This window comes from Chinchilla lanigera, unplaced genomic scaffold (genome assembly GCF_000276665.1).
Source record: "Chinchilla lanigera isolate Chin_1 unplaced genomic scaffold, ChiLan1.0 scaffold00014, whole genome shotgun sequence".
Lineage (NCBI taxonomy): Eukaryota > Metazoa > Chordata > Mammalia > Rodentia > Chinchillidae > Chinchilla > Chinchilla lanigera.
In genome coordinates this window covers 6,698,191-6,710,795 of record NW_004955415.1, presented here as the reverse complement: position 1 = coordinate 6,710,795, position 12,605 = coordinate 6,698,191, and the positions used below count along the sequence as shown (strand labels likewise).

Genomic DNA, 12,605 nt, shown 5'->3' with positions numbered 1-12,605 from the left:
TAAGTCAATGAAAAATCTATGTCTGTGTAAAACCTACGTGTGGATGTTTATATCAGTTTTAATCACAACTGCCCAAACTGGAAGTAACCAAGCTGTCCCCCCAATAGTTAAAGGAATAAACTATGATACATCCAGACAATTATGTGCTGAAAAGAAATGAGCTATCAAGCCATGGAAAGACAGGGAGGAAACTTAAATGCATATTACTGTGTAAAAGAAGCCAATATAAAAAAGGATAAATGCTGCATGACTGCAACTACAGTCAGACTTCCATATCAGTGAGTTCCATACCAGTAGATATGGAGGCCCAAATAAAGGATTTGTGCATCCATGGATTTTGTATCCACTGTAGTCAGAGAACCAATTCCTCAAGGGTACTGGGTAATCTATATATGACATTCTGGAAAAAAGCAAAATCCTGGAGAGAGTAAAAAGATCAATGCCTTCCAGTGTTGGCAAGGAGATGGGGATAAACAGGAAAAAAATGCAGGATTTTTAGGGCAGTAAACTACATGTTATGTTGGCTGCTTGCTGAGATAATCAACTGAAAAGCAGGAAAAGTTTAACTGACCATGTATCTCAGAGTGGTAAAGCACTCACCTACCATGTATAAGGCCCTGGGTTTGATTCTTAGGACAGGAAGGAAGAAAAAAGGAAAGAGAGCAAGAGCAAGAGAGACAGAAAGAGAAAATACATGGCACCTTTTTATTGTAGTTTCACATGGCAGAAGAAACAAAGCAGCTCTCTGAAACATGCTTTCTTTAAGGACACTAATCCCTTTGATAAGGGCTCCACCCTCTTGAACTAATTATCTCCTAAAGCTTCTCCTCTTCATTAGCATCACCCTGGGAGTTAGGATGTCAACATATGCAAGGCAGGGGCACAAACATTCTGAAAATTGTAAGTAGTGGAAAGAATAATTCTGCCATAGAAATAGTGCATTTTTCTATTTTTCTGGAAAAAAGAATACATGTCACACACACAAAGATGGGAGGAAAATATAGCACTGTGTTAATACTAGTTTTCTTTAGAAACCTAAGAGGAAAGGTAGTTTGTGTTCTCCTCTTGCTTATCTATATCATTCATACTTATTTCTCCAACTTTTTATTGTGCTCCTATACAGGTTAAGTTTAATAAGTTTATAAATATTTTTAATTTAATAATATTTTTATTTTTAATATTTTTATTTTTAATATTTAATAAGTTTATAAATTATTTTTAATAATTTAATAAATTTAGAGACTCCTCATTATACTTATGGCACCTTTGCTAGCCACACTCCATTGGGCTAACCCCACATGTATACTTAAAAAAGACAGTGTACTGATCAGTAACCAGTAGCTGGTCTACAGCTTCATCACAAGCTTCAACAAATTTCAACTTTTCCCTTTGAAACTGTTTAATAAAAGGGTATACACCACTAAAGACAGACTGACAGCGAATTCATCAATGACTACATTAGAATAACCGACATTTACATCTTTGGTCTAGAGATTGCAGACTTTCAAATATGAATCCAGTTGATTGAGCAAGTCAAGGCACTAGAATAAAGGAAAGAAAACACCAACATTTGTAGTTTACATACTATTTATTCTAGTTTACGTTCTTGACTTGCATTTTATAGCAGTCATAAGGTATTAATGCAGTATCTGTCTGTGTAGTTTCTATATATACAGGTGTGTACAATATATGTATAGTGACATATGTGGAATATGGACCATGATCAAATGTTTTTTGGATAGTGAAGCACAGTGAGAAAAGTTTATAGACTTTTTTAGACTTCACTTTTTAGTTTATGAAGTTTATAGACTGGTCCAGTTCGCTCCTTCTATAAAGGACGAAAGCACAGCTCAGCAAGAAGAGAGGTAGGTGCCCTACCTAAGCTGGATAGCACGGTAAAGGTTGGGTCTAGAAGTTGAGACTATAATACCTTATCAAGTTTTGCTTGTGTCTGCTTCTGCTCATCGTCCTTTGATGGAGTAGAACCTGTTTTGGAATGTCGCATGATTCCATGCAGAACGTAGTTATGTTTTAACATTACATTTTCCTAAAAGCTTAATTTAAAAGTGCCTATACACTTAAAGGCACCTTCTGCCTCCTCCAGAAAATGCAAGGCTGAGCTTGCAGTCACTAACTTCTTTCTCCCCAGCCAGATGTCCTTTTCTTAGTAAGCTCTACCCACATCTCACAGAAACATTACTGCAGGGATAATGCCCAGTGGAAATTAATCATGAAGAGAATCAGTTATAGGAGTCACCGAGAGAAAGCATCACAGACAGCACTCTGGCTGTCTTAGACATTACAAGAGCCGTCAGCAAAACCCTGTCTCCAGGGACCATTATTCCGAGGGAACTCTGCCAATCGCAGCATTATTTAGGAGGTTCTTTTTTATGTTCGTCAAATGCTTACTGTCAAACTAAACCAAAGTTTTGAAGGGATTCAAACACTTCCAAGTTTGGGTAAAGAAATATTACTCCCACACTCAACTATGGCCTGTGAGCCAGGTAAGCAAAAAAAGATTTTTTTCCTTAATCAACATACAAACTTTCCTTGGTCAGAGCAGCCTTGTGAAACTCATTTGCACTGCAAGACGTGGATTCTGATTATTATGAAGGCCTTTATAAACCTACAATTCTATTTCTAGTGGTTTTCCATTGTACAGGCAATTTCTCAGAGTCATCTTGAAAACTTTTGTCCCAGGACAACAACAAAGACAAATAACAAATGGCAAAATGTAAGAGGCACATCCTTTTGTTTCAAAATCTCTCTCTCTCTCTCTCTGTATATATATATATATATATATATATATATATATATATATATATGCTGGCTCTGAGTGTGTGTGTGCGTATATATATACGCACACACACACTCAGAGCCCCCGCCCCCCCCGACTTCACAAAGGAAACAAAAGTGGACCACAGGCACTGCAGGGAACTAGAAATGACCCATATGTTGCCATCACTAGATGATGTTTCTGCAGTACCATTGTTCTCTTGGAAAACCATATATCATAATTCTACTGTGAGTAAATTTTTTGCTGCTAGGAAAACTGAATACATTTGGAAAAGCATCCTGTGAAACAATCAGAAAGACTTTTTGCTTAGAATTGCTTCTAAATACTTAGTGTTAAAAATTATAAACAAAACATTATATGAGCCAATTGTGGAGAACTTTGGTAAAACGAATGCCTATCATGAGAAAATTCTAAATATATTATTTAAGAAGATGTTTACAGGTAGGCCCAGAACAACAATATTAGCTCCTTGAGATGCCTTAAACTTGAAATTGTGCATTCAGAGTATAACTCGGAGATATTTTTATTCTATCAAACAGCTGTGCTACTTAACCCCCTCACGGTGTTCTAAATAAAATAACTTACTTAAGTATATCAGACACAAACTTTATTTTGATTTCATTGAGACATTTTTATTTTTTAAAGTCTCTTTTGATATCTTTGTGATCAACTTGCAAGATCTGTTTTGTAGCAACTGTGCTTACAGGTTCAGCAGCTGGTCTCAAAGCATCCCTGACTGATGGGATGGTGGCAAGATGGAATCAGGTTTCAAGACTTGCTGGAAAGGTCTGTCCTTGTCCTGCATTATATTATCATGTCCGGAGCTGACACAATGGTGAGACTGGTTGAATTGAAATAATGAAACAGTCTCCCCATCTGCAAAGAGCAATGGACACCAGAATCAGAAAAATCAGAGTTTATTTTCTGGATCCCTACAGTTACGACCCATGTGAGGAGGGACTCTTTCATCTCTGGATACCAATTTCCTTATGTGTACAATTATTTCCTGTAAAGGGGAAGTGTATACATATAATAGGCATAGAGAAAATGTTCAGAAAGTGGTAGTTTCTATCAATTCTGTAGGTGGTTCAAGGCTGGAGACAGGACTACTATATCATAGACTTAAGATTCAGGAGTATGATAGAATAGAAAGATAAGCTAAGGCAGTGATGAATAAAGAGGGAAGAAAAGTAAAATCCTGTTTTGATTTTGTTTTATATTCATTTGTAGCAGCATAATGTAGAGCCATCCTGGCTTAACACCAATTTATGCACAAAAGTTTTCTGAAAGCTTGAATGGCAGGGAGCTTACTATGGAAACAATAGTAGGACACAGATAATTATTAGGTATGATCCTGTACAACACAAGCATATGTCATCTCTAAATCCACAACACTAAGTAGCTTAATGCATTTTGCTGTCACCATAGTTTGCCTGGGGGACCATGTTAAGTTCTAAGCACTGTATTTTTAGAAGAATAGTTACACAGAACAGCCCAAAAAGGAAGCTAAAATGGTGAAATGCTCATACAAGAAAGAGAGATGAAGAGCTGGGAATACTAAAGCTAATGCAGAGAAATTTAGTAAGAGTGTGAAAACTCTCCAACATATAAAGGTCAGTAAAAATGCCACCTAACATGTCAGTAATACACATGTACTGAGTACTTGTTATGTTCAAAGTAATCATTGTTCTCCTCATGTTGCAGATGAGAGGACTGAGACACAAGGGAGCTAAGTTACATGTCGACAATCACATAACTCAAGGCCAGCTTTCCCCTCCAATAGAGCTGGGAGAGAAATTAGAGCTATCTGTCAAGTATTTTGAGTCTTCCAAGATCATGGTGAGATTGCCCTCCCCTGCTTCCTCTGAAGTTGGGTATGGGCACACATGATTTGCCTCCGCCAATGAAATGGGAGCTTACATCATCTTCATCACTTCAGTGAGAGAATACAACTTTCCACATTCTCTTCCTACCGCAGATGTGCAGAGCTGGAGTCTCCACCAATTTAGTTCTCCAAGGGACAATGACGAACAGATCCTTGTTGGACAAGTTACAGTAGCAGGAAATAAGCTGTTATTGTTTGTTTAAAGCTACTGAGGTTAAGGGATGCTTGTTACAGTGGTATTCAAACTTTTCAAGCAGACACAAGAGCAAATTGTAGAAACAGATTTAGACTTAATTTTTTTAAAAGAAAAATTGCCTTAAAATTGCTTCATGAGGTAGTGAACTCCCTAGCAATGGCAATGTTTAAGCAAAGGCAAAATGATCATTTGCACCCATGTAGTAAAAGAGATGGCTTCATGAAGGGAGTCTGAGGTACCCAGCACTTACTGAAACTTCTGATGTATCAGGGATTCCAGCCATAAGGATAAATACAAACACAAACTTTATCCCCAGGGAAAACACAAACTTTATCCCCAGGGAAACAGCCATGAACTAGAGAACTAGATAAGCTCTATAGGTTTTTTTTTTTTATTATTTTTAACAGTATGATTCAACCAAATTAGAGATAATAACATGGCCTGGATGAAGCCAACAGCAAGCCTGAACTTACAAATAACCATGTAGCACTAGAAATCCTGCTGATGCTTAGGTCGTGTTATTATTTTTCAATTAGGAGCCAAAAGTATAGGGTTTATGAAAGGGAGGGAAACAGGAGAATTGCTGGGTTGAGAGAAGGAACATTTTTTCCTTTCTCTAGTTACCATTCTTCAATCTTGCAAGCCAAGCGTATTCTCTGGCTTACATCAGGGGTGTTCCAGCACAGGGAATACACTGACTCACAGCAATTGTTACTGACCTTTTCCATCACTCTTCCCACCCTTTAGAGGCAGGAAGGGAGCATTTCAGTACTGATCAAGTCAGATCTGAAGAAAAGCAATACCCTTTCTATATAGAGCTATTCCTCAGCTCAAAAATCTGCCAAAGCTTTTCCAAAATATCAGAAGCTTTCCCTAAAAGGGCATATGGGCAGGGCATAGACACCCAAGAGGAATATCACGTAGAACTGAAGAAGTGAAAATCACAAATTAAATGGGTGATTCCAAGGGACACTGACATTATTGCACAAATAGCACCTTTAAACAGCTCTAACTTCATTTCTTGCTTTCCCGGTGGTGGCAGTAGTTGAAAGTTTGTTGTTTTAACTTTTCAAAACCAAACAAGAGAGATTTGCTGTCCTTTCACTAGCTTATCGCTTTTTAGTGGAAAAACAACTAAGACCAGGGTAAGCATTCACTGTAATTGTTCTGAAGCAGGCATTTCCATTTCAGGTTATTATTCATGATGGTATTAGTGCAGAGTAATATATGCAGATGGATTTGCAGCCATTACTAGACCAGGGTGAGGGCATCTGATTACTATTGTTCCCCAACTCAAAAGCATCAGTTTGAACTTTGAATCCTACAGCCTTGCCCAGGCTGAATTTATCAACTAGAGCTCTGAGTGTCCGTGAAATAAAATTAACACATAAACCAGGGTAAGCTGGATTTAATGCCATCCCTTCCTCCATCAGTTCAGTGTGGCATGAGATTCTCTAAAATACACATTCGGAAGAAACTGGCTTTAGTACAAGTAAGAACAGCAGGGGATTTGCAGCTTGTGTGAGTTTAACTTGCACCCTTAATACCCCGGTCTATTTTTAAAAAAACTATATAATAATATTCCTGCAGACACAGCTGCAAGATACCAGGTCTCGTGCCAAGCTATGTACACAAACATACTCTTACAAACGCAGATGTGAAATGTGCTAGGACAGAAGCGAGGCACAGAGATGGGGGTGTTTAGTCTAGTGGCTCCACACCCAAAAGTTTCAGGAGCAGAGCTGATGTTTGAATTGAGGGGAGACCGCCCATCTTGTACTTTTATCATGGAGATGACCCCATTTTCCTAGCATCGGTGTGTCCTCTGCCCTTGTGACCTGGGTTGAGATTTAATCCAGGGCCAGGGAAGGCCGAGACAATTGTGTTCTCAGATGGAGAGAACGTCAGGAAATCACTATAGCTTCCCCAGCTGGCCGGGCTGACACACCCACCCAGAACGGATGGCTCAGGGTGGGGTGGCAGCGAAGCACAGGTAGTAGGAGGACCTGGGACCTTTACGGCATGGACACAAAGGTGCTGCAGTTGGGGACACAAGCGGATGCGGGGACCGGGCTAGGAGATCGCACTACACTCCCTCAGCGGAGGATGCCTTTTTCCTCCAGCTAGTCCCCCATCCTCCTGCAAAGTGAGCTGGAGAAAGTTGTGCCCCGACCCTGGCTCGCGGGACTGGGGAAGGGGGACTCGAACAGCCCTAGGAGAGACCCAGGCCCCCTTACCTTGTCTTTGGGACCGAGGTTCTGCAGCACCTCCTTGCCCGTGGCGCTCCGGATCTCCACCCCGGCGGGCGCGGGCGGCGCGGGCGCGGGCTCCCCGCCGTCCTCCCGGCCTTGGCCCCTGCGCGGGGAGTCGCCCTCCACCCCGGGCCGGCTCCCCGAGGCGCGGGCGCCTCCCTGGCTGCTCCGGGGGCTCTTGGCGCCCCGCTGCCCCACGCTCAGGGCATCGAAATCCAGCGTCTTGCTCTCGAAGGCGCCCTCCACGTTGCAGAACATGCCGCCGTACTTCTGCCGCGGGACCTGGTCGGTGGTGCCCGGTCTGGCCAGGTACACGGGCAGATCGTCCTCGTGGGAACTGTCCCAGCCCCTGCGGCCCGAAGCCATGGTGCGAGCGCCGCAGAGGCCGCGAGTTCTCTTCCCCGGAGGCGGAAAGGGCAGCCGCCGGCCGCGCGCGCCGAGCCACAGTGACTGGGGCGGGAGGAGGCGCTGAGCGCTCGCGCCAGAGGCGGCAGTGCTGCTCCGGTTCCCGCCCGGCCCCCGCGAGCGCTCTCCCGCCGGCCGCACCTCCTCCGGCACCCCCAACCCCAGCGCGGCCGCCTGGCGCCCGAGCCCCTCGCACAGTGCGGACTCGCGCGCACGCACACCGCGCCGCGCCACACCGCCGCGTTCCCAACTTGTTCCCGCGTAGACACAGTCCCGGCGGACTGTGAGTCTACTCCAAACTCGAATCCCTCTGAGCCTCTCATGCACAAAAATAAATGGACCCAGGTATATTTTTCGCAAAGTCCCGATTAACGACCAACACAAACAAGTTAGAGCTACACAGACTCTCACTCCTGCGCCTAACTCCAGATTTCCTCAGCCTGACTTTGGAGTTGTCAGTTCACTGGGGTCTGCCTCACAAACCTGTACCTCCGCATATATCAGCTCCTGAACTGTTACACATCACACACACACACACACACACACACACACACACACACACACGGAGGGGGCGACATCTGACTTCACTGACAGTCACAGAAGCCTGTCATTGGCTCACAGAAACCCATTCGTACTTCATATATGCCATCCTAGATTTTGATTTTTAGCCATCCTAGGAAGTATGGGGCTTTTGGGGGGATGACAAAAATGTTCTAGAGTTAGCAAAGATGGCTGCATAACTCTAAATGTACTAAAAGACACTAAATTCTACACTAAGTATGGGGTCTGAATTACATCTTGATAAAGCTGTTTTAAATTTTAAGAAAATGGTGGAACAATGGTGTTAAACAAGGTAGATGAGGCCTGTCCTCACCAAAAATGTGATCTGTGTCCACCCATTTAGATGAGCTGTTCTGCTCAGCATACGGATCTTTGTTTATTTTCTAAACCCCATCTGTCTATCCCAAGCCTCTAATCTTCATAAAAAGAGATCTGGTTTATTTAGCTCCTTTTTATCTCATACCGGAGGATATCTACAGGCACATAAATGATACTCAGTATAACCCCTTGAATGAATGGATGATTATAACCATTTACAGAGTTGTTGCCTTGTGCCGATACTATTGTAATTGCTTCAGGATTAATCATTCACTGTCCACAAGCATGTGATAGACTCCTCTGTTCATACAAGTTCAGTCTTTGAAGGCATAAGCTCAGCATTTGATGAACTGAAACTGCGAACTCCAATTTTGGAGTGGAACAAGAACAATGGGAACTGTGACACTGTGGAATCTCAGGGGCGGGCCTGTGACAGCCATGAAACTTTTGGGAATGGAAGTTGGCCTGAACTCAAAACAAAGACAGGTGACTTGGCAAATTATACCAACCTGCAGTGGAAAGAAAGACACTCACTAAACTGCCTGTGCTCCAGCAAAATTAGCTGTGATTGCTTCAGCTGATTCTCTCTGGGGAGTGGCTCCTTTTGAACACATGAATACAGAACTTCATGTGAGAAAGTGGTGTTAAAACTTACTTCCTCCATTTTTGTTCATGTAGGCTCTCCTCTTCATTTTTTTCCAGTGCTACTAAATTATTTTACAGTCATTAATTTGCTTACAAGCTCTTCTTACAGGGATCCTTGCTTCGTGTCCAACTCTGCAGTTTCAGTGGGGAAAACAGACAAAAAGAAAGATCAGGACAGGTAATCACAGAGCTATGAAGGAAATAAGGCAGTTAGCTAGTACATATTCAAATCTTATTAGTGCCAGACTCTGTGTGGTATCTTCATTAATCTTCACAGCTCTGCAGGGAAGATACTATTCTTATTAGTATTTGTTTTTTGGGTGGGGGTAAACAAGGCAGCAGAGTTTCTAAGTAAACTCCCAACCTTTGACTGAGTCATAACCTGGAACAAGATGTGTGCAGACTCTAGGGTTTCCTTTGAAAGAGTATACTGCAGATGCACGCTTCTATGAGCATGTGTGTTGGTGTCTAGTCATACATATGAGATTTTGTAGATGTAGGTGACCCCTGTTATTATAGCTGCATTGCCTCACTTGCTATGTCTAATGCAATAGGTATGCCTGATAATTAAACTTATTGACAAAATATCACATTTAAAAGTCAACTGCTGCAGATACACATATGTGTTTAATTAAGAAAGCAAAGCAATCTATTAGAAAAAAGCCTGAAATGAGAGTAACTGGTCCGACTCCAGTCCTGCAACCATATGGCCTTAGGCAAGTGTCTGATTTAATTTATTTGTCTTTCTCCTTCATGTTTGCCTCACCCACCTGACAGCTCACACACCTAGCACGTTTATTAAGGACATCATTGTTTGAGCAAGGCATTGTTCTGAGAATTTCACATGCACTCATTTCACTTTTATAGGGACCCCATAAATCTGGCCTAGAGAAGTTAACATCTCAACCTAAAATATCACACTTAGTACTTCAAATTGGAGTTCACCTCCTTATTATAGCTGATTAAGAGCCTGTGCACTTAAAAACACCCCCCACAGAGTTCATTTGTAAAGATCCAGTGAAAAGAGAAATCAGGAGATCAAAAGTAAAGTGTTAGCCAATGAAATAATTCAGTGTCTGAGTCATCCTGGGGCAGAAATTGACTTTAAGACAAAAACTCATATAAAGGAATATCCTACCACTCTCAAAGGCATTAACCTCAGGAACATGTGGCAATTTTGTCATGGCGCCAGTAAGTCAGAGGATACCTATGACAACTACAACTTATCAGTAGCCTGCAGGTATCTTATCTTAGACTATCTGAGAAGGGACTGTCTATAATGCTGTTTGAACAATAAACTATTTCTATAACATCAGCAGTGAAAAGGGAACTTTCTGCATGTCACACACCAGATCAAATTTGCATTTCCTGTAACTGCAGTAAATCACATGCTGCTTTGCATTCAGATGACTGGTGATGTGCACCCATAGCATATCCGATTATAGCTTTAGGGAAATGTATTCCGGAGCCATCTTCTATTACCTATAGATCAGCGGAAGGAGAGACTCCTGGACAGTAAGCAGTGTCATGTACCAAGCAATCTTGATATGGTAGCACCCAGAATATATTTTATGTAAAAATAAATTACACTACATTCTTATAAGGGAAAAATCTACTCAACATATTTTAATACTCAGACTCTGCCTCCATGCTCAAAATAAAAGAGAAATAGACATAACAGTTTACTTTGACATAAGAATGAATTTATTTATTTTTGTTATTCAGTTTTTATTTCATACTCATGAACTTAACTCTGCAATCCAACTAGACTTAAAAGAGAGTAAGGAAAATATGGAACCCAAAGAGCAACCCAGCAAAACTCGAGGACTATAGAATAATCAAAGATTATAGAATATTGTAAGGAAGAGGGGTGCTTTCCTGATCTATAAGTCTGTTGGTTAAGCAAAGTCAAATGTAGTTTACCTGCATCTGTTTGCCCACGGTTGTCAGCAGTGATCTTCTTGCTGATCTTGCCATTTTGGACCCAAAACTCATGGCTTCCATCACATCCATGACCTTTCTCATATTCCCAAAGACCACGTGCTTACTGTCTAAAAACTGATGTTTGGCAGAGCAGGTGAAAAACTTGGAACCATTTGTATTCAGTCCAGCATTTGCCATGGGCAAAGTGGCAGAATTTGAATACTTCAGGGTAAAGTTCTTATCAAATGTCTTCCCAGAGATGGACTTACCATCAGAGTCATTGTGGCATGTAAAGTCACTACCCAGGCACATAAATATCCTGGAGTAATTTTGTGAAACCGAGACTCCTTACAGCTAAATTCTTTCTCTCTAATTCCCAGAACACAAAAGTTTTCTGTTGTCATTGGAAGTTTGCATACAAATAGCTAGAAGGGAGGTGTAGCCAGAAGGCTGCAGAAGCATAGAAGAGCGTGGTGTGGTTAACTATGGCTGGCAGCCACAGCTCCAGGTGACAGTGGGATCTAGAAAACTGCAAGTGAATTTAAATATTTCTGAGTGTAACTATGTCTGAGTATAATCCTCTGTCTTCTCCTTCCTTGGGTTGCAGAAATTTTAACCCATGTTATCTTGTTCTGTTTCATGGACACACAAGTTAGAAAACTCATTTTTTTATCGCAGATGAAATATATAAATGAGACATTGTTTGCAAAATGTCAGCCCTTTGCCTGACATAGCAGGTGTTCCATAAATATTACTCTACTCCTTCCTCAGACTATAGTATATGTTTAATATCACAGGTAGTTTACAATGACTTTGACTATTCTTTGTGACTTTGCACTTTGCAGAATTTTATTGAGAAAAATGATGCATAGTGTAGCATATTTAATTTAAACATTAAAAATAACTGTTGTCTTCCATACTCACTCATTCCAACATCTGAGTTTTCCTACCAGGCCACTACTGAATTTTAACTCAATATTAGGTGACCAAAATGTTAATTAAAAACAGGGTTTTTTCCAAACACACTCACAGTGGTAAAGTTAGATTATAAAATATTTTCAGCAATTCTAACTGTGCATGCTGAACCAAAATTCCCTGCTCATATATCATATATGTAAGACAAAGCTACAATAATATATATCAAAATATATATTAAAATACTGCATCACTGGAAGGTGAGTCCTAGGATAATGGGTAACTTTTAGCTCCTTTATGTATTTCTTTGCTTTTCAAAATCTTTATAATGAGTTACTTCTATAATCATAAAGAATGCTATTTCAAATGTGTGTCATGAATGTTATTTTAGATAAAAATATGCTTATTGAACCTGGTGAAAATTGCTGATGAATTATTGAAGTAGGCCGCTATGTGTATAATATGTTAGGAAGATCTATTGTTCAAAATTAAATAGATAAAATGCAGTGAATTTCCTCATCAGGGTCAAATTGGTACCTCTTGCAGAACATGTGAGCAGTTAGACAGCTGAGTGGGGAAAGGGCCATTATGATGAGGATGTGAAGCGAGGGCTTACAAATGTCCTCAAGGTAAATCCTTTCCACTAGAGGATTACTTAATAGGACATGACATAATCACCTTCCAGACAGGGAGAGGTTGGGGTTTTCT

At 41.0% G+C, this 12,605-nt stretch overlaps 1 protein-coding gene and 1 pseudogene across 1 annotated transcript in view; both read right to left on the bottom strand.

The window, feature by feature from the left end:
• Positions 1-7,584, bottom strand: part of Dpysl3 (dihydropyrimidinase-like 3) — a 110,695-nt gene extending 103,111 nt beyond the window's left edge. Inside the window, exon 1 of the mRNA XM_005380657.2 lies at positions 7,116-7,584. Within this exon, the coding sequence (XP_005380714.1) occupies positions 7,116-7,496 (381 nt within the window). The 5' untranslated portion in view covers positions 7,497-7,584. The remainder of the gene's footprint in view (positions 1-7,115) is intronic.
• Positions 7,585-10,140: 2,556 nt separating this feature from the next.
• On the bottom strand, positions 10,141-11,294 carry LOC106148061 (annotated as a pseudogene).
• Between the last annotated feature and the right edge of the window lie 1,311 nt (positions 11,295-12,605).